Here is a 22,650-nt window from a genome sequence, read left to right as displayed (position 1 = left end):
ACACAAGAAAATAAAGAGAAATGAAATAACATACTTTTAGATAAAAAATGGGTTAACTCTTGGCCTCACTCTACCAGTTGGTAGCACTCCTTTTTAATTTAATTTCCTAATATTTCAGTCATAACTTTGCAGTTCAACAGGGAGGATTAGTGTAAAACTTTATGTGTCCGCCTGGGTGGTTTTGCTGCACGCAGAAAAGAGTCAGAGGAAAGAAAATTGGACACACATATTACGATGTGGGAGTTTCATAAAACATATATTGACTGAGCTCCTAAGTCAAATTAACAACCAAGCCTGGGACAATCTAATGTCCAAACCCTCCGAGCTCTCTGCTGTGGCGTCAGGGTCATCCTGGGTCTGTCGGTGGGGGGAACAGAGTTTAGAATAAGGCTGACTGGGCGAGTGACCACAAACACAGCTCTCCCTGTGAAATTCCACTGTCAATAGGGGCTTTTTCCAGGCCCGGTGCACCACAACCCTCCGGAGACCCTGTGTTTGCAGAGACAGAGTTGTACTGCTTGAAAAGTTCCCTGTCCGAGTACTGAGAAGATGAGATTAGTTGTTACAAAATGTGCGACATGACAGTAACAATGGGCAGTATTTTCACAGTACTGTACCAGAAAGAAAATGCCTCTAATGGCTATTTACTATGACGAAAATAAAAAAGCACATTGGCTCCAAAAACCTGATGTCTGATAACCTGTACCTGCCTTACAGACAGGAAATGTTGGCTTTACCAGTTGTTTACTCCACAGCGTTGCGGAGTAAGGTCACTCCGCACATACATTCTGGGATAGGAGGAAAAAAAAACACTCTGGGTTGTTTGCATTTCTTTAAACCAATCACAATCGTCTTGGGCGGATAAATTAGCTGGATACATGGTTAAACGTCATTTGCTCTTACCAGTGTATCACCGTGTGTCCATAGCTATCCCCACAAATCGGTCCCAAAAACATCCCAGTTAGATAGTAAATGCCGTAAACGTATTCTTTGTAAATCTTAACAATCCTTGCCCGAAAGAACCAAGCAGGCCTGCCTTTGTTGCACGATCTAAATTTTCTTCAAAACTTGCCACTTTCGGCATGTATCTTGCTAGCTGGAAGTTTGTTTTTTTTCCCCCCCGAGGCGAACGGAGTTTGAGAACGGCAGCACACACAGAGCGGAAGGTGAGGGACAAAACCTGCACGATGGATATCTGCCGGATGCCACGTAATTATCCTGGAAATGTACTTCCGTCGATCCAGACTAACTTCCCACCAATGCTGTTCGATTGACAGGTGGCTGCTGGGAAATGCAGTGCTGAAACATTACTTGATGTGAGGCCTCCGCATTAGGATGGGGACGTCGCAGATTAAAACTAATGTGAATGTTGAGGGTTGTTGAATCCTGTGCATGAGCACCACATGCAGCCCACAGCTTTCAAACCCATTTATGTGCCCATAAAGCCAACTTTAACTGCAACTACCATATCCACATCCTTATTTTGACGGGGTCAAAGGGCATTTTGGGTAATGTAGGAGTCATTTTCTGAGCTCATGTGCTATAATTCACTTAAAGTGCTCATATTATGCTTTTTGCCCTTTCTTTTATTGTATTATATATCTTTTATTTGCACGTTATAGGTTTACAAAGTGAAAAAGCCCAAAGTCCACCCCAAAGGGACTTACCATCTCCAACAGAAAACACTGTTCACAAACTGCTCCAAACAGCTCTATTGTAGTCCAGCCTTTACTTCAGAGACAACCGTGCGTCACTTTATAACACACGTTATAATGCTCGCCTAGCTGCTAGCATGGCACGTCATACTCTGCTTCTGACTGGCTAGTAGTCCTAGGTACTGCGCATGTGCGACTCCCAACAAAGATGGAACAGAAGTGCGATGCCTCACTCTGTAGCTAAAACAGAGGGCTCAGCACACAGGGTAAAAAGAGGAGCTGCAGCAATGTGCAGTACCACAAAAATATGGTGTTTTCTGAAAATTAAACCATGTAAACCTATTCTGATATAACCTCTAAATACAATTATGAACCTTAAAATGAGCAGAATAAGCCCTGTAGTTAAAATGTGTCTTTATGAAAAACAACTTGATCCTGTGGTCCAAATTTTCAACCTCTCAGGTTGGGCAACACTGCTGTCAAGAAACACACGTACTGTAATTCATCTGTTTTATGACTCAACATGTCACAGGCTAAAACCAAAAAAAGGCCGTGTGTGTTCATCTCCCTGCCTACACTCAGTTCACTCAAGTATTTACACGAGAGCAGAGCACCATCTTGTGGTGAAGATGAATATCTTTGTCTTGCATGGAGACTTGCAGCAGAATAAATAACAAAACTGAAGTTATTGTCTTTGGCCCTTCAAAATCCAAAACTGCCATCCCTGCCGACCTTGGTCCCCTTGCCCCCCTATGTTAAACCCCATGCACGTAACTTGGGTGTTATTTTTGACTCCCATCTTAACCTAGAGAAACAAATATCATCTGTTGTAAAGACCAGTTTTCACCACTTAAGAATAATTTCCAAACTCAAGTCTGTTCTGTCATACAATGATCTAGGGAAAAGAGTCATCCATGCCTTCATAACCTCCCGCCTAAGACTATTGTAACTCTCTCTACTTTGGTCTCCCTCTGACTCTGGTGGCATGGCTTCAGATGGTCCAAAATGCAGTGGCTAGGCTGCTCACGAACACAAAAATCTTGTCACGCCCTGGCCCCCAGCTAGATAGCAGATATCATTCATCCCCACGTAGCTCCCAGGTCCCCCAGATCCTCCAGCCAAGGCCTCCTCCAATGTCCCACGATCCCGGCTTAAGCAAAAAAGCTGACAGAGCCTTTTCTGTTGCTGGCCCTCAGCTGTGGAAACGACTGCCACCTGACATCAGAAATGCCCCTTCAATAGTGATATTCAAAGCCAGGCTCAAAACTCACCTTTTTACATTGGCCTTCCCGGCATCTTAATTGTCTTATCCTGCTAGGTTTGTAATTGTTTGTCTTTTGATGTCCTTTTAGCCTAAATCACTGATTTGTAAGTGTATTTTATTTTATTACCCTGTGGCTAATGCGCTATGTACAGCACGAGCTGTTTTTAAATGTGCTATAGAAATAAACTTTACTGACTTACTTTCAACCAATCTTACAATTCAACCAACAGAATGAGATTTTTGCCACTTTTTTAAAAACTTATTTCAGACTCCTTTGCTCAGGAAGAAGGAGAATTACTACGAGACCATCCGTTTTTCACACTCAATTTTATTCAACAGTTTAAAAAGATGATTGAAAACAAAATCAGCGTACAAATGAACACACCGAGTGTACAATAAATTGTTGGTGTCATTCATCATCGAGGAATCTCCATGTCACGACTAATATACAGACACATTTGAATGGACATTTTGAAAAACAAATGTTTGAGATTTCTCTTTAGTGAGCGCTCTATGGCTTGTTTTCTGTGTGAAAGCTTTATTTAACTGCAATACCCTCTGGGAAAATGAGTTCTTGAAGAAGAGCAGGGATGTATGGAGTGGTACTGGTTGTCACGCAAGTATAAAATAAATATCCCCCGGCCTATTATGGCTTTTATCACCAGCTTAAAAACCGACTTCAAAACGCAAGTCGCTTCCACCCGTGTGTAACATTACAAAAAGTCAAGTTTTACATGTGTTCAGAAGTGTAGACATGTGCAAACGTTCTAATGAGGGCAGGACAAAGTGTGTCATTTTGATTGGTGTCGGTTTGCATTGCTCCCGACTTTGGAAAACACTAGAATACCAAAACTGATGTATGAGTGGGAGAAATAAGCAAACTGCATCCAATGAGGAAGATGCGGGGAAATGAGCAGAAGCTCTGCAAAAAGCTAGTTTGTGGACTTTGAGTTTTTTTTATTTATTTTTTTTGTCAAAATCTTTGAGGTGCTTTGTTTTTCATACATTATTGTCTCCTCCAAATGCCTGAAATTTTAATAAAGTGCCCTTGAGCACAATTTTTACCACCTTTCCTAGCCACTAGTCCCGAAAAAAAGAATGTGGGTGCTAAACTTCTTGTGAATCTTCACAATTTTCCCTTTTAGTCTTTACCACAACAAGAGGCGGAACTTGCAGGCTGTGCCAGGCAGTGGGCTTAAACTTTAACTTAGAAAAAAGAAAAAATGATATAACTGAGGTGGAATTGCTGGAGACACACTAGAGTGCAATTCATAGCTTTAGGCGAGCTAAATCAACACACAAGTGCTATGGTGTATCCTTAGCTTAGAAGGCTGGCAAATGAATAGATAAGATAAGAAACGACCATCTTAGATGTGCTATGCTAAAAGCAGCACTGTAGCCCTTGAGGCCTCTTTTCACAAGTGAGAAAGTACTTTGAGTTCCAGCTGGCTACTTCCGATATCATTTTGATCATCATCATTTGCTACGGTTTTCTTAAGCTGACTGTTCACGGTGGAGACATCTCATCTATTTAATAACACATTAAAAGGGAAATTATTGTGCGTTTGTATGCCCTTCCCCCTATAAAATCGGAGATCTCTCTTTCGCTCTCTCAACATGGAGTGGCATACAGGTATAGAATTGCCGAGACGTGCAGGGCAGCTTGCTAAATGGACACAGGGAGAGGAAAAGTTGCGTAGGCGTCTTTTTTTTATTTTTAATGTTTAGATATTTACTCCGCGAACGATGAGAGCCCATCTGAAGACGACAGCTTGGATATACATTTCAAAAGTGACAAACGTGACCGTTTTTGACAAGAGGCATCGGATTATCTGACACAGGCGTCAGATTACAGCAGGCTCGCACCTGCAGATTGACCTTTCTTTAACAATGCTCTATGAAATCTGTAGAGTCCGAAAATACAAAACTAAAATGATATGAGGTCTATGTCTATTGTATTGCACATACAGAGGAAAAAATGCTTATTCAAGTTTGCATACAATTAGATTAGGAAATATTCCCAGGGGGAAAAAAAAAAAACATTGGTAAAAGGAAAGCAAATGAAAAGGTTGATTGTGATTAGCTTCAAGGCTGAAACTGGATAGAAAAGAGACCCCAAAAAAAGGTTGTTTGTATTTAAACATTTTCATTGATGGGGTGAGCCGTTCCACTCTGATGGTTTTTATTTTATTCTCTCTAAGACAGGAGCAATGATTCTTAACCCTTACGTGCCTGAATATCTATTCTGGGATGTAACCCAAATTGACACCAACATGACCTGGAAGTGACAGTCAGGCCAAGAAGCCGAGTAGGGACTTTCACATCTTTGCTGCTCTACTCGTTGGGAATACACGTGGTTAGAATTATCCTCTTTGAAATTTCTAGTAGGTGAGTAACCGTGTTTTCGGTTTGCTTGTCCGTTTTTGTCAAGGAGGATTACGAAAAAAAAAAAACCCCACTATACTTGGCCCGATTTCCATGAAACTTGTCGGAAGGGTGTCGCACGAACCAAGGAAGAACCAATTACATTTTGGAGCGGATCCGAATCACAGACCACATAACACAAATGGATGGACACGTGGTGTTGGAATGATAGGTGAAAAGTAGTTCCCAAAAATTCCCGCGGAAAAAACGCCCTCTCAAATCCTAACGTACGGCAGGCCGTTCTTGTTTGCGTTCTCCGGGGTGCCCTTATACATTTGTTTTGAAAAAGATTCACAAACCAATATAAAACTCAAGTGTCCAATATTTAGGGAGGCTGTACTCTGTATTCAGAAGGGGAAAAAAAAGTCTGCTTCCACATGGTTCTCGCAGACCGTTCCCCCGACTCGGCAAATACAGATGCTTTGTCACGGCCCTCGCGTCGGATACCCACGCACAAGGCACTCACGGCTGGACGGCTGGACGGACACACACACACACACACACACACACACACACACACACACACACACACACACACACACACACACACACACACACACACACACACACACACACACACACACACCTGCTCAGGACGCATTTTCTGCGCTATTTCTTTCCATAGAAGATGTTTCGTTTACGGTTATTGTAGTGTTCAGAACACTGAGTACAGCCCCTTTTGAAGAAAGAAATTTTTTTTTCTCAAATTCTGTCATTTTGCAGCTAAATATTCAGGTCAAAAAGTCTAGTTGCTCAAGTTGGATAAATTCAGACACCAAAATTTAAACTGGAACATTCACGCTATGCCTGAGCCTGAATGGAACCGATCAAACTCTGTCCTATCAGGTTACTTTCTTTCAGTCCTGTGAGCCAAGTTCAAACGGAACTGTATACCGTGTACACTTGAATTGTATATCTGGATATGTCAAACCCCACCCCAAAAAAAAAAAAAAAAAAATTTGTGATCGGTGTCATGTTGCTTTATGTGCCAACACACTGCTCAGAAAAGCTGCCATGTAGTCTGGCATAGAACTGAAATCATTGTGATTTCAGAGTTCAGATAAATGGCATGCTAGGATTTGCTTACATATGATCCATGGGAGCAAGAAACAAAATGCAGCTGGGATTGATATTCACAGTGCTTAGACAAAAATGGGATGGGTCACATTTGATGGGGAAATATCGGAGCTGCAGCGTGAATGTAGCCACAGCGTTTTACCACGCACACCGTCAGGCCTAATGGGAACTTAGCAGCATAAATTCAAGGCAATTTTTTGTGTTTGTGGCTGACGCGTTTCACTGTGGTTGGTGACAAACCTGGTGGAACGACTCAAAACAATGACGTTTACTGTGCAACAATGGTCAGAGTCACCGCAGCTGTACTTCTATATACACAGTCTAAAGGCAGGTCGTGCTCAGAGTCAACCTGAGAAACAGGCTAAATGGCTAGTTCAAAGACTGAATGTTTCTTGACCTGTTCTGTACGAGATTATTCTTTCATCTAGGCAATTTTACATGCCCCCACTTCCCTACCTGGAGAAGTCACCTTACTAAAAATTACCCGGAGGAGCCGGATGCAAAAACGCAAATGTCCGAATCAGTTGGACCGGACGTTAAACCAACTTTACATTGCCAGCTCCCTCGCACAAAGTCTGTGTAATGTCCAACCTCCACTCCAGCGAGTGGCAGTGTTAATGACATTTCTATCATGGGGCTTGCGCAAAACTGGAAGAAAAGAAACTGTTCAGCTGGTGTGTGTTAGGGCCGACTCCTTAGTCATCAGACAAATTCAGGGGACGGCAAGAGACTCAGCATTTTACTCAGCAGCAACTCAGCTCATCGTTTTGGTTCACCGCTCCATATAGACTCATAATGGCTCTCAATCGCACATATGAAACAATAGGCAGCCATTTGTGGCAAACAAGCTCACACAAGCCGTCTGAATGCTGGTGTAGAAAGTCAAACACAGAGCGAACAAATTTGACAGTGTTTTTTTTTTTTTAAGTTATTGGACCACATCGAGCATAAAAAGGTGAATGAATACTGGATTTACATTCATCAGGTGGTGAAAACAAAGGGACAACAAGGCCTGAGCAACTGAACCGACTACATCATGGCTGTGTTGCTGCCCCCTAGTGGTCGGGGGGGGGGTTATAAAGTGGTCAATAATGCAGCTTTTAAGACAATAATTTGGGATTAATTCGATACAATATGATATGACTGACTGCAAAGCTATGACCGGAAAAACAGTCTTGTCTCTGTGAGCTACGTTAAAGTGAAATTATATGGGCCAGATACATCATAATTTTGCCCAAACACACACAAGCACCCACACACCAAATATTTGTCCACAAGATTCATGAAATCATCATTTAAAAAAAAAAAAAAAAGGCAGCAGTCATAGCTTGGATCGATGTAAGAGTTCCTGAATCTAAAAAAAAAAAATACAGAAGGCTTAGCCTAGCGGTACAACTAGCGTCTGCAGGACATTAAACCCTTTTTTGTTTTATCTTGTAGAAGGCACACAAACTACCACAAAAAGTATAGTAATAATCTTCAAATGTGCAAAAAAAGCTCAGTTTACAATATTTCCTCGATAAAGAGAAAGAATGTGGGTGGGAGAGAAAAGAGAACAAAAAAAAAAAAAAAAAGTTCCGTAGCTCACTCTCTGCCTCCCCCCTCCTCTTTCTGTGGAGGAGAAAGGGACTGCGGTGCAGAGTCCGTGTGCGTCACAGTAGAAATGTGCTTTAGAACAAACCCAAAACACCTCTGCATTTCTTCCATTGGCACTTCAGTTAGTGTTAGTGCAGATTACAAAAAAAAAAAAAAGGGGCAGAGGCAAGTCCGCGTGTGCAGCAGCATGATGTGCACATTTTTTGTCTGTGGTTGACAAGTTCTGCTTTTACTTGGAGATAAGGGGACGAGGATCTTCAGAGTTGGTGTGGTGAATGGATTCACTTAAGAGAACAAGCCAGCAGACCCCGAGAGTGATACAATGACACGTAGTAGGTGAAAGAAAGCAGCACTTTTGAGTTTCTCCCTCATTTTTTTTTTTTTTTTACTACAAAAGTAGTGTTGTACCTCCACAGTACGATTTCATTTCAATAACAGAAACTGTTCTCAGAAAGCGTAAGTTATCCAGAAAAAAGGACCTTTAAGTGTCTGCCTGCCACCCACCTCACTACCCTCCCTCCCTCCCTCCATCCATCCATCCATCTATCTATCTATCCTCTGGGTCCTCGGGTAATTCAGGCGCAGGCGAGGAGGCGGTGGTTGACAGCTTCGGGGCTCGGAGGGCCTGCGGGTTGACGATGACCTGGATGACAAAGTCCTTCTGGATCTTGGTGTCCTGCAGCCGCGTCTTGTCGGTGAGCAGCTTCCCGGAGAAGAACCAGCGCTGGTGGGCGCCGTCGATGTCCTCCTGGGCCTGCAGCTGCTTCTTCAGGAGCCCTATGGTGTCCCCCATGCTGGCGCTGAGGCGCAGGTCCGTGCCCGTGGACAGTCGTACCTACGGCCAACCAGAACGTGTGAATAATAAACACATAGGCAAAAAGAGACAAGTGAAATGTGTCTTTGAAGAAGTAATACGATGATTTTCTTTAATAGATTATTTCCCCTACAGTCGTTATTTATTTCAATTTTTGTACCAACGATTGACCTACATGTTTTCTGTTTATATGGTTCTGCCGACTACACATCATATCCGTTTCCAGCTAAACAGAGCGAAAGCACTTTACGAATGAAATAAATGTCAGACTGACTTGACTTGTGACGTGCATTCTTTTTTAGAAAATTAGATTTTAGAAGTGTCTCGATGTATTGTCTCTAGAAGTGTATTATTCAACTTTTGTTTTTGTTAAAAGAAGGAAAAGAAAATGGCAATACGTATATTGAATCGGCAGCCATGCGTTGTGACAGAATCAAAATGGGGACCAAGTTTATCGTCCCGGTCCTAGTTCTTAGATGATACAGGGACATATAGGACAGCCAAAACATGAGTATAATTGGTGGGTTACCTTTTAATAAACATGTTGACATATTTCAACAATTATATTGCATTTGTTGGAAGCGTGGGCAAAGATAATTCAAAGACAAGACACACAACTCCCAATAAATTGAGAAAAAAACAAAACAACCAAGTAGGTCCTTTGAGCTAGTTAATGGAGTACCTTGAGCTGGAACTCTTGGTGGCTAAGATGATAGGTTTCACTGGTAATTCCGTGGTATGGACTGGTCTGGACGTTGTTCGTGGTAACATTTGGTATGATGGTCAATATTAAAGTGGATACTGGTCGTTTTTTTTGTTACAAATCTTTTTTTTGATTTTCGTTTCAATTACTTCTGTCTCTGTGCGTAACAGGGTTTTTCCTGCCTGCCTCTACGACGTGCAACGTTGAACAGCCAGTCCCAAGCATTAGTAGATCTTGGTAGAAGCATGCTGCGTGCTTATTGGCTCACTGACTACGTTTACATGCACAGAAATATTCAAGATTTTGCCCTAATGTTATATTCTGACTGAGCTGTTTATATGGCTAATGAAAGTAAGTATACCACTAATATTCACGTTTACGTGTAGCCGTGCAAAATAGGATTTTTTCAAAGTTTACCAGCGGTGGTTGTTGGAGCGTGTGAACACGGCGTCCCTCTTTCAATTCCTTCAACCAGCTTCTCGAAAAGGTTGGCGTAGCGATGTGCGCGAATATCTAAAAACGTGTTTATGTCCAAGTCTTTGATAATGTTTAAAAGTAGCGGTTTTTCTCCTTATCGGGTTTGCAGCCTCGCAAACTGTTGGCTGGTTGGTCTGTGTACAGCAACCAAAGTGATGCACAGAGCTGACCATAAGCCGTAAACAGGCAAGAGGCCGTAAACTGCGGTGAAAAACCCAGATTGAGACGCATATTCCGAATGCTCTGTATACAGTACATGTCCAAAGAATGCCTCTAAAACCCGAATATCCCACGTCTTAATCGGAAAATGCTATATTCGGAATAATGTCCTATTCGGAATAATAGTGGAATATTGGTGTGCATGTAAACATACTGACTGACGTGGATGAGATTTCCTCCTTAGGTATTGAAATCAGGTATTGAATGACGAGGCACTTTTCGATACTATAGAGGAAATGTGGTCTGTGCCTACAAAGTATTGAATTCGGTACCTGGCCCTACTGCTAGGTGGTTTTGTTATTTTGTTGAGTTTTCTGTCCTTACCATGTGGCAGTGTGATACTGGCTCCGTCCACTATAGCCTGGGCCAGCTCGTGGTCGTTAAACTCCAAGGCCACGGCCGCAGCTTTCAGGGCGTCCCAGATCTCCTTCCGGCCCTCGAAGGCCGGCGCAGTGTCCCAGAACTCGTCCCGCTTGCTCCGTAGCTGGCCCTCGGTCATCGGATAGTCGCTTTTCCACTTGGGACGATCTTTCTTTAGAGGCTCGTTACGTCCTGGGATGGGAAGGAACGGCAAGGGAGGATCGGTACAGGTAGTGAAAAGTTTTAACAATTTATGTTGGTTTGAAATGGTCCACAACAAGCGGGTACAGTCCCCATTTCCTGGAAACTCTTGGGGACAAACTGCACCTTTATGCTCCTATTTAGCCATCATCCTGTTTTTTTTTGTGATCCAATACGTTGAGATAGATAGATAGATAGATAGATAGATAGATAGATAGATTTATTTAATAATATAAAAATGACAACTGCGCAACAGAGAGTTAGTGACATTTACTGACAAACACAGGGAAGTACAGAGCATTAAAAGTGTCCAACATTTACAAGATATAAAGATAAATACGTGATGCTAAAATATTTTCATGTTAAAAAGGTGCTCTAAGCGATGTCATGCGTTTTTTAGGCTACATGTGCGGAAGCACGGAAGGGAGGGAGAGGGGCTGGGATGAGGAGAAGGGAGGGGCGAGCTAGTCTCAGTCAAAGAGCAGTGAAGAAACTATTATTTACAATATTCACATTTAAGAAGTTGGAATCCAAATGTTTCGCATTTTTTCCATTAAAAAAATAAACCGATTAATCGATTATGTAAATGGTTGCTGATTCATTCATTAGTTCGACAACTAATTGTTTAATCTTTACAGCTCTCGATAGGGGATAATATTTTTTTGCAAATCTGTTGGCAATTTATAAGCTTGCACTCATACTCATAACTCAGAAGTTACTTTATCAATATAAACATTTTGGCATCATGAGAAAAAAAAAAAAAAAAAATTACAAAATTCAAATGTTAGTGAAGAAAGCCTGAAAGCACCTTACCAAAGTTGTACATTTCTGCAGTGCCATATTAAAGTGCAGTGTTTTTGTACCCAGAAAAGCACCACACAATGCAAAGAATAGGCAGAATGATTCGTGAATAACACATCGTTCCCATTAATTCATATCCTTTGCTTTCATCTCTTAACATATGATAAACAGAGCCGGCAGAGGAGAGAAACGCTAGCTGTCACCAGAGACAGAACATCCCCCCCAACACTATGTCATCACAATCTAAAATTAGGAGGTCATTCAGGGTTTGCAATATACATGAAGCATGTGGAGCATATATCTGTCTAACCTTACCTGTGTTTCCCACCATGCAATATTAAACCCAAAGCTCACCTAGGCCAGGAGAGCACTTCTATTAGTGGAGGTCTGAGGGTCACGCTCAAAGACAACACGCGGTCAACATTTCTGGTCGCCATTTCTCGTGAAGAAATATTCAGATCCTTTACTTAAGGTGCAGTAGTTAAGCCTTATAAAACTAACTTTCTGTCATATTTGCTGAAACTGACCCTACGTTCCAGTACAACTACATGAAGCAGGTAATAAAAAATTTAAAATCTGGCTCCTCTGGCACCACCTACAGCCTGTAGTGTGATTTGCAAAAATCCACAGCTCTCTGTTCAGATGCACCAATTTTGACCGTTTTGGGCTCTAGCGGAAAGAGGGGAGGGACTGAGACGTTGTCGATGTTCAAATCTTTTGGCTAAGTCCTGGATCTTCACAATCCTACCTACGGCCCCTTTAAGTCAAAGTACTAATACCACACTGTAAAAAAAATACTCTGTTACAAGTAAAAGTCCTGCATTGAAAATGTTACTTAAGTAAAAGTATGTATTATCAGGAAAATGTATTTTAATTATTAGAAGTAAAAGTACTCAATTCAGAAAAATCCTCATATTTTAGGAACTGGAAAAGATCAAAACAGTTTGGTCAATCAACTAAGTGTCTAGTCGGCTAATTATTTCAGATGGACTTGCAGGTCTATAGATTGTTGGGTAGTTTAATTTCTAATAAAACATTTGTGTTTTGCGAGCAAAAATCTTAATGTGTAAAGGAACTAGTAACTAAAGCTGTCAGATGAATGCAGTGGAGTAAAAAGTACAATATTTCTCTCTGAAAAGTAGAAGAAGAAAGTGGCATGAAAACAAAGTACAAGTGGCATTAACAGTAACATGTGTACTTAAGTACAGTACTTGAGTAAATATATTTTGTTACATTCCACCACGGACCGTTTCGCAGTTAAACATCTGAACATTCCCTGGTAATTCTGCAAGCTATGGCCAAAGGACACCACAATTTACCACAACCTGCAATTGTCTGGTGTAACATTTTTCCACTATGGGTAGTACTTTGAAAAGGAACACGCCGACTTATTGGGAATTTAGCTTATTCACCGTAACCCCCAGAGTAAGACAAGTCCATACATACCCTTCTCATCTCCGTGCATGCTGTAAGGCTGTCTGACGGCTCCTGCGGCATCAGCCCATAACAGAACAGGCAGGTGAATGGTTCCAGTAATCCCACTGCTCCAAATAAGTGACAAAATAACGCCAACATGTTCCTATTTACATGTTGTGATTTGTAGAGTCACAGCGTGTACAAAAAACAACATAACATGAGGCACAGCCATCTTCTAACCGTAAACAAACTGGGAACTATATTCTCAGGAGGAAGAATATATATATATAATATATACACGCTGTGACTCTACAAATCACAACATGTAAATAGGAACACGTTGGCGTTATTTTGTCACTTTTGTCACAATTCGGAGCAGTAGGCTAGTTGGAACCAGTTACCTGCAGGATCTGTGCTGGGCTAAGCTAATGCTGGAGCCGTCCAGACAGTTACGCCGCACGGAGATGAGAAGGTTATGTTGTATCGGACTTCTCTCTGGGAAATAGCTACTTTAAATTCCATGCGTCAGCGTGTTCAACTTACAAAAGAGCTTGTGGTACAACGGTGGGTTTTCTTTTTGTTTAAATGGTCGCCAAACTGGCAAATTACTTCAGTTTATGTTTAGGTTACATTTAGTGCTCGTCAAAAATTTCCAATTGCCTGCGAGGCAGAGATGCCAGTCACCGAGGAGTGGAGGGATGGAAAATGGAAGAGGAGTACGAAGGAGACAGAACACATCTAAGAGGTTGCATTTCTTTCAAAGAAATTATTTATAGTGCAGGCGGCTTAGGAGGAGTAATTTGGAGGACATGGGGTGGTGTAGGATTAGCACTTGGTAGAGGAGTAAAGGAAAGGGACTTCCTCGCTAGCGCTCAGCCAAAGTAAGTAGTGGACATGTGGTGTCTATATGGGACACATGGGGTTTGAAGTGCAATATCTATCCTAATGTGGTTCATAGATTAGGCCGGTAACAGTTATTACATAATTGTCTTAACCCTCCTGTTGTCCTCGGGTCAAATTTGACCCATTTTCAAAAAGTTTCTATAATCAGAAAGTTGGGTCTCTTTCAACCAAATTGTCAAAAGAAAATAACGTGGATGGTTCCATACAACCATTACTCTTCACAAGTAAAATAAATGATCAGTTCACTACTTCCATTGAATTTGGGTGTTTTATTCAATCCTATAGCATTTGAAAAATAAAATTAAAACAAGTGTTGAAAAAAAGTGACAGAAATGTTGGAAAAAGCTCAAAAAACGCAGAAATAAAAAAATAAAAACGACAAAAACATCAGAAAAAGTGACCAAAAACTTGGAAAAAAGTGACAACAATGTCTGGAAAAGTGAGCGTGTGTCGAAAAAAGAACAACAAAATGTTGAAAAGTCTGAATTTAAAATTTTGACCCAGGAAAACAAAAAGTTGCTTTGTTGACGGGAAGCCAACACAAGGGTTTTTTACATAATCGCGGTTTCTTTGTTTAACCGCTATTAATTGCTAACATTAGCTAAGTCTTAAGGCGTATGGTAATTGTTGATTTTGGTTAGATATGCCAAATTGTAATTATAGAAGTGACTTTCGGACGATTATCAGGTTTCACTAAAATCAGTATGGCCCCCATAAAACAAGTTTTGTGGTTTTAAAATAACAGTTTTTACCTTTACCTACCTAAATGTTAAGTTGTGAGATTAAGAAGGTCTGGTAGGTTAATTTCTCCCGTCGGACAGAGCAATGCGAGCTGTCCGCCTGCAGGAAGTAGCTTCATATTTGGACAGGAGTGGTATCAATCTTCTGACCCAACTCTCGGCAAGAAATGGAATAAGCGCATTTACCAAAATGTCAGACTATTCCTTTACATAAGAGTGCACTTTGTTAATTTTGCTGCAGTTCTATTTATAAGGTTACGCGGATAGATACTGAAGGAAATTAAGGTGTCCAATAGCTTATACACATCACAGACACACACAGACACACACAGACACACACAGACACACACACACACACACACACACACACAGCAGAAAGGTGCAATGGTATCATAGTGCAATCACTCCAGTCCAGTCCAGTTTATGTGTGTAAGTGTATGTGTATTATATGCAGTTTGGTGCACATGGTTTAATCTACGGAATATGATATCTCTTGTTACACTTACCGTTCTCCTGTCATGTGCATAAATGTCTTGCTACATACTGCTTATGGCAGAATCCACTCCACTGTTGACATATCATTAAAGTTGGCTAAATAATGTCATGTGAGCTACTCTGTAATTCCAGCTGTAGCGTTTGAATGACCCCCTTCCTAACACGAGGGCTGAACGAGAACTGGTTCTCTCTTCATGCCACAGAGTCAACACGAGGTCTACAGAGTAGTGGTCATCCGATACCGCTTTTACAACGGCCGAGGACGATATTTAGAGAGCGGGGCGACCAATGGACGGTCTGTTCTTCTGCCACTGTATTGTCACCGTGTCCTCCAGCATACAGGATTCCAAGAGAGTAAACCGTTAGCTAAACTCTATACAAAAGCAAAATACAGAACAAAACCCCCTGCCGAATTACGAGTTATATACAGTATTATATGTTAAACACTGCACAGAAAAGTAATAAATAAAATCTAAAATATATATTTTTTTCATTTTATGGAAATAAGTGTGGTGCGGTGGAGTGTGTGTGTGTGAAAAGCAACGAAAGGAAGTGAGTCAACAAATGATGATCTATCAAGTCTAACAGAGACATGAAGCAATGCATTACAGACACGTGATGCAATATCAGGGCGTTATCATCCAGCTGGGCACATAAAAACAAAAACAAAAAAAAAACACGTGATGAAGCTATAGTGAAGTGCGTTGTATTTATTGTGCGTTAATGAAATGCCGCCATGAACAAAGTAGGAGCGAGGATCATATAGCAGGCTTCTCGGTGCGTATGTCTAACAAAACAGCACACCCACAAACCATTGGTGGCTGTTGAAGGATTACTTGCTTCTGTGGAAAAGAATGTGCGACAACACATAATGTTTCTGTGGCCCTGCAAAGACATTTAACAGCCTCTCACATTCCCCTGACATGAGGCTATGTTAATCAAGGCAGGGTGTTTTCTCTGTTTCTCTTTAAAAGCAGACACGACGGTGAACTGGAGCAGATGGATAGAAGGGAACCAGACACCGACTGAATCCAGGGCTGCACAATTAATCGCAATTGTATCGAAATCACAGTATGGACTAGTGCAATATCCAAATATATCCAATATTTGTTAAAAAGGCAAAAGAATGTGTCAAACCATTCTGAATTAAGTAGCGTGGTGCTGCAGAGATGTCCTGGCCTACAAATCCTATCCTACAGACTAAAGAAAAAAAAAAATATCTTTGTTTGGTACAGATCCTCACAAAATAAAATATTTCAATATTTTTCAATGAAAATGAGAATAACGATACAAAAATGATCATTCCCTCCCATATCGTGAATCATATCGCAATATCAATCAAAATAACCGCAATTAGATACTTTCCTCATATCGTGCTGCCCTAACTGAATCTACTGTATGTATGACTGTATTTCCTCAGGGCACACAAGCACTGACATACATACACTCCCAACATGCACGCACACGCACACAGCTGGTTATCTTATCATCACAAGGGTGTGTTTGGCTTTCTGCATCTACAGATAAAGTCGGCCTCTGCACCTCGACAAAGTCCTGTGTAGCGTCCATAATGTCACTTAAGAAAACTTTCTCAGCGGGACTCAATTTAAAATTTGCCCTGTCACGGACTTCTATAAAATATTTCACATGCAGCTCTTTACCACTGACTGACCCCATCAGTGAGCCAGGCAGACCTCATCATTTCCTTATGGAGCGGAGTGAACAGACTAACTCCCGTTGACTTTGATTACTTCAATGTTCATGTTCTACAGAACATCTCAAACTATGCTTTGACTTCAGGTCAATCTATTCCAGGGATCAATGGTGGGGGGAAAAATTAATTAGGATTTATATATATTATATCACATTATCACATTATACCACTTGGCCAAATTTGACTAAATTATGATCAAAAAAAGGGAGTAGATAAATAAACTCGTCAGTGCTCATTCTCTGTTGTCATCAAACTATGTAATGATGAAACAATTACCTTACAAATATTTCTGTACACCAATGTCTTACTACTTAATGGCCAACATTTACTGATACCAAAAACTATATACGATCTGCTGCAATAAGCTAAAATCCGCCTGGCCAATTCATCAGTCACGTTCTAAGCTCAAATACATTTTCTACTTCCTGTTTTTGCTGATTAAAAAAGGTCCAATGTGTGGGAATTTCTCCCATCTAGCATTGAGATCATATATCGCAATCAACTCTCTTGCGCCACGCAGTTCAAAGTACGTATTACAGCTACGGTAGCCTTCACGCTTCAAAAAGCCGGCGGGAGGGCGAAGAAGGAGACTCCTGTTCCTGAAATTTGGATTTTGAATACGTGTGGTCCTCCAAGTTTCCTTCTTCAAACTCGCCGGGGCCGGGAAGCTACGATACCCATTAGCAGCGTTAGCAGCGCCTGTGAGTTTATCATGTGACAGCGAAAAACGCGAAAGGCGGAGCAGTATGTCCTGTATGTCCCTTACCGGCTAACGTATTTCAAGATGGCGCATGAACATGGAGCGTCTACCCAAAGAACTTCTAATATATCAAGAAGTTCCACTACCTCGTTACTTCCGGGTTCTGAACTGGTTGCAGTTCCACCAGAGTTCCATATAGGGGGCGCTCACAGGCCAGTGCAGAATGAATGGGGCTCTATGGAGCTATACCCCTTAAAACCCACTTTTCTCAGGATATAATTTTTTGTCTAGTAATTTGAATGTTGCATTCGAAAGGGAGGCAGAGAAAATACACACTGCTGGGTGTTAGATTTTTTTAAAGTCACTTTTTTGTTCTAAAAAGCCTTTTAAAATGTCAATGACGTCATAGACATATACGGCCGGAGATACTGCTTTACGGCGAGCTCTGAGTCGCTTCCTTTGTTCTCTCGAGGCATCGACAACACAGCTGACAGGTAAGGCTCTCCCTGTTAATACACATGCTAGAAAGAGGTTTGCTAATGTTTTAAAGACCTCGCCGAAATATTCACTCTGACATTCTGGCTCTGCTTCAGATGCCGTCAAGCTGGCTCTCTGATCGTAATCAGACCTTCACTGACCAATCAGCATTCATTAGCAGAATGCTAGCGTGTTATGGGCTACAACACAAAAGGACATAAGTACTCGTTCATTCAAATTTCGACCTATAACCCATGTTGAACTTGCAAAAACTACAATCAAATCTGAGGTTTCTCAACGACAATCAGGCGAAAGAGCCACATTTAGCCGTCTAGCTCCATAGAGTCCCATTCATTTTGCACTGGACCGCGATCACCCCCAGTGGAACTCTGGTGGAACTGCAACCAAATTCGGTACAACAACCCCAGTTCATGCGAATGCAAATGTAACATTTCAAGCCAAAAGGAATACTTGGAATTGATGGTGGTGGTAAATATTTATGAAAAAGGACAAGGTTGTGAACGGGCAACACAGATTTTGATAATGAACAACTAAACACGTTACACACTGGACCTTTAATGATGGTTAGAAAACCTAGTGGTGATGTCTTGAAATGTTTAGTTTTGTCCAATCAACAGACCAAATGAATGAATCCCTGAAGGGATGGATGGATAGATAGATAGATATCAGAAAACACAGTTAAGATGCAATAAAGATCATTTCAGCTATTCAATATTTAAATTACGGTCACGGTTTATCAATGCTAACAACCACTTTCACTTTGTACTCCACCTGCCTGTCCTCCAGACATACTAGTAGTCATGTTATCCCAACACTGTTCTACCAGTTTACTTCAGCCTTGGGGGATGCAAATTAAGTTTTTTTTTTTTTTTTATCCCTCAGGGGATGTGACGCAGAGTCAAATCCTGGACATTACAATACAACACAAAACACAGAAACATTTTATCCAAAGAAAAACAAAAGCCTTTTTTACCGCTCTGGGAAAACTGAAATCAATTGAACCATACTGTGAACAGATTGAGATGTATAGCCCAAATGCCTTCTATGCCTTCTTCCATTTGACCTCTTCCATTCATTCCAGTCTGTCTGTATGTATGGGGTGGGGTGGGGGGGGAGTGTTTCAAGGATAACAGATTCAATCCCCCTATCAAGAATCCAGTCAATGACGCAGCGGGACAGGATGTGACTTGTTTTTTTTGGATGGAAGCTTGGTCTAGTAGGGAGTGTCTGTTAATTCCAATCAGGGTGGGAAATTACCACGAGCCACTGCCAAAACCCGGGGAACCTTGGCGCCGATGGCTTGAACGTTAAATACTCTATCCATGGGCTACTTTGGCAGGAAACAAATAAAGACTAAATTATTTTTGAAGGTCACATTCTGCTCTAAAAATCAATATCAGATTGATGCATTTTGGAATACAGCCGTGTGGCCAGGGTTAGGAAGAAAAGTCTCCTTCCCCGATACTAATGCACAAAGCTGGAATCATTCTTAAAAACGTTCCGTCTCTCCTGATGTTTTTAAAACTGGACACAATTCCTCTTGGACGAAGACGGATTGGAAAACTTTCCATCGGTAAAGTTGGAAGAAACGAAAGGGGACAGAACCTGCATCCAAAATGAACAACAGACACATTCAGTCGCTATCGAGGGAACCTTCAGTGTAGCGGATATGGGACAGTAATGCAATTGGCTGCAATAAATCACTTCCACCGTTTTGCTTTTGAGTAAAATAAAAGGCTATATCTTGTACTGGTGTAAACTGCTGGGGCGTCTGGTACAACTGACCAACTTATTGACCCATGGCAGAGATTTTTAACACATCTCGGCAAAAGGGCCTAAAGGTCGTTTCCCATCGTGAGTGAGTCTATACAACATTCACGAAGGTCTGTAAAGCCTATAATAGTCCAAGAAACGGTAAGCATTTCCACGTGTCACAACATATGTATAACACCATCATACAACTCCGGCTAAATATCATCGACATTGTGGTCTTGGGTCAGCTATGCAGAAACTTTAGAACGTCTGCCAAATTCAGCTGGCGCCTGCGTCATGCAGTTTAGTCTGGTTGTACATATAACATTTACTCTTGCTAAGTGCTGAAGCAGAAATCCAAATTGCATCTGTCACCATCAAAGACAAGTGTATGGAGAACAAAAACGTGGCAGTTCGCCAGTGTTTATCTTTAGAAGAATGTTATCTTCCGGGAAGGTAAGTAATGGACGTAATGACCTCAAGTCCCCGATGTGAAAAAATCAACATATCCGCAGCTTCGGGAAGCAACGGAACCTCTGCTTCCGTGTTGCCATTTACAAGAACAACAAGTAACAAGTCCTGCTCGGTCACTACATCTACATTAAAACTGCAGTGTGATGTGGTGTCATCACAGGGCTACCATACTACCAATTTTAAAGATAGCAGTGGCCCAACAAGCTTACTGTTGCTTGAAATTGTTGGGTGAGAAAATCGTCTGCCTTGTTATAGGTGCAATGTCAGGCAAATGTAGGCATAGTGTGGGTGAATTTGGCTGTAATCTAGGGCTGGGCGATATGGAGAAAATCAAATATCATGACATTTTTGACCAAATACCTCTATCAATACCGCAACGATATTGTAGGGTTGACTATTGGTGCTTTCACAAAATATTTACACAATGAGATTTTGGATAAATAATCATCAGTAATGTGGATATAATGACTAAGTGGGTAAAGGCAAATAATAGAACAGTTACAACAGTCTGGTAAGTTCAGAAAATGACATCACTTTACTGTAATGCAGCCTTTAAAACCAGGAAAAGACAAAACTTACGCCATATTACGATATCCAAAATCTAAGACGATATCTAGTCTCATATCACGATATTGATATAATATCGATAGATTGCCCAGCTCTACTGTAATCAGCGTTTAGAGTGGGTCTGGGATAGTAGAGTTTGCCTGGGTGCTCAACTTAAAACAGCACAGAGAGTTATTGACACCACATTCTGTGTGCTGGCAACATAGCAAAGGAACTGGAATATCCAAAATCCCCAAATGCATAGTGGTACCCATCTCTGTCCTCATGCTATAATTTGCTGTAATTTCTAATAGCAGGCACTTCAGCTATCGCTATCTAATCGACTCACATGAGTATACACATTGGTCGGGAGCCTGCCAATCCTATAGGTCAGTTTTATGTAGAGATGATATTCAGTGCATGCAGAAAGACACCGCCAGAGTGACGTCCCGAATAGTCCTCTGTTCTTCTGTTTAGCAGCAGACAGGAAAACAAAAAGGTGAGCAAGGAGGTGAAACCCAATCACAGGTGGTCACTTGAGATGCATTTGAGTCACAGTGCATTTTGTGCACTTCAATATATATATATATATATATATATATATATATATATATATATATATATATATATATATATATATATATAGAGTTGTACACAAACCAATGCCTTACCTCCTCGTCCACCGTTCCTGGAGCCTCGGCTCTGTGTGTCCTCCCAGCCTTGCCAGTATCTCCCCACACATCCTCCCATGGTTAATGGGCTGCAGATTGTTTCCACGCGTCGTACTAGCTGAACAGGGGGCCCATCACGGACGAAGACGATTAACTAGGTCCGATGAGGAAGACGGGTTGCAAACCTATGGGTCATCCGTAGCAGCTTACACGGTAACGAGAGGATGGTCGATATAGCGCTGAGCTGACCGATTACCTGTAAGATGGTGACTTAAAAAGCGTTTTCTCCCTTCAGGTATCAGTGCTGTTTGTGTTGTGACACGACCCCACAAAATTCAAAGCTTTTGGCCCGCACTAGCTACCTGAGTTTGCCAAATCAGCAAGCCGCCGCAAGATCTTCCAAACCGCTTTTTGAAATGTTAGAATATAACCAGCATTTCCCTTTTAAGTTAGGCTAGTTGTAAATGGTAAAGTCCAGCAGTCCAAACAGCGCGCACCTTCCTCGCTAACAAGCTAACAGGGCCAACCAGCTAAGTTAGCTCCTAAAACATCAGTAAACACAAACTTCCGCGCACTCCCGACCATTTCCTTACACGTTTAGTTTATTCCAAATGCAGTGGATAGTTACAGTTCCTCGCAGACCATGGTGTACCACTTCTATTCTTTGACGTTGTCTCCAGAATTATTTTCCTTTAAATCCCCCCCAGTGTCGCTTCCATGGTATGGTTGCTTCCCTCTCCGCTGGTAAAAGGTGACTAGCGGCGGAGCTAGTGCACCGAACTTTTTTTACGCCTGCGCGTAAGCACGCAGGCAGGTGTTGGGTTCCTTTACGTCAGGAGCCTGCAAATAAATTCGACACCGGTTGAGGTATCACATAGCTATTAAGTGCAGCTACTATGTTTATTGTTTTGAGTATATTATTTTAATGATAATGGTAGTGATTCCTTTCAAAATGTTAACAGTACAAAAGCCCACAGTGCCTTTGTGAAAATAGAGACGGTGTAACAGATAACAACAAATGATTCCACGCTAGGCTGTACTGTGTACTCTTTGCCGTTTTTGGAAGTCGGACAGCACCTGAAGGCAGCACCAAAAATAAACGTTATATTTCCAACTTTCTCAACTATCAGAAAACATTTAAATTTCAAGC

The 22,650-nt window shown here is 41.4% G+C and overlaps 1 protein-coding gene across 1 annotated transcript; it reads right to left on the bottom strand.

Moving 5' to 3' along the window:
• Window positions 1–3,227: 3,227 nt before the first annotated feature.
• ubtd1b (ubiquitin domain containing 1b) lies at window positions 3,228–22,252 on the bottom strand. Its single transcript, XM_039789153.1, has 4 exons — window positions 21,501–22,252; window positions 10,432–10,781; window positions 9,513–9,578; window positions 3,228–8,851 (listed from the first exon to the last, which is right to left on the bottom strand). Exons 1-4 carry the CDS (start codon window positions 21,577–21,579, stop codon window positions 8,564–8,566), a joined length of 783 nt encoding a protein of 260 aa, XP_039645087.1. The 5' UTR covers window positions 21,580–22,252; the 3' UTR covers window positions 3,228–8,563.
• Window positions 22,253–22,650: the final 398 nt, after the last annotated feature.

The sequence above is a fragment of the Perca fluviatilis genome, chromosome 21 (assembly GCF_010015445.1).
Source record: "Perca fluviatilis chromosome 21, GENO_Pfluv_1.0, whole genome shotgun sequence".
Classification (NCBI taxonomy): Eukaryota; Metazoa; Chordata; class Actinopteri; order Perciformes; family Percidae; genus Perca; species Perca fluviatilis.
This window is presented reverse-complemented; position numbering and strand designations above follow the sequence as displayed.

Bases quoted from the DNA above. Each gene is read 5' to 3' on its own strand.
- ubtd1b (XM_039789153.1), bottom strand. From the start codon at position 21,579: ATGGGAGGATGTGTGGGGAGATACTGGCAAGGCTGGGAGGACACACAG. The intron at 10,782-21,500 runs GTAAGGCATTGG...TTCCCATCCCAG, and splicing joins CAGGAACGGTGGACGAGGAG to GACGTAACGAGCCTCTAAAG. The intron at 9,579-10,431 runs AATACCTGATTT...AACAACGTCCAG, and splicing joins CGAAAAGTGCCTCGTCATTC to ACCAGTCCATACCACGGAAT.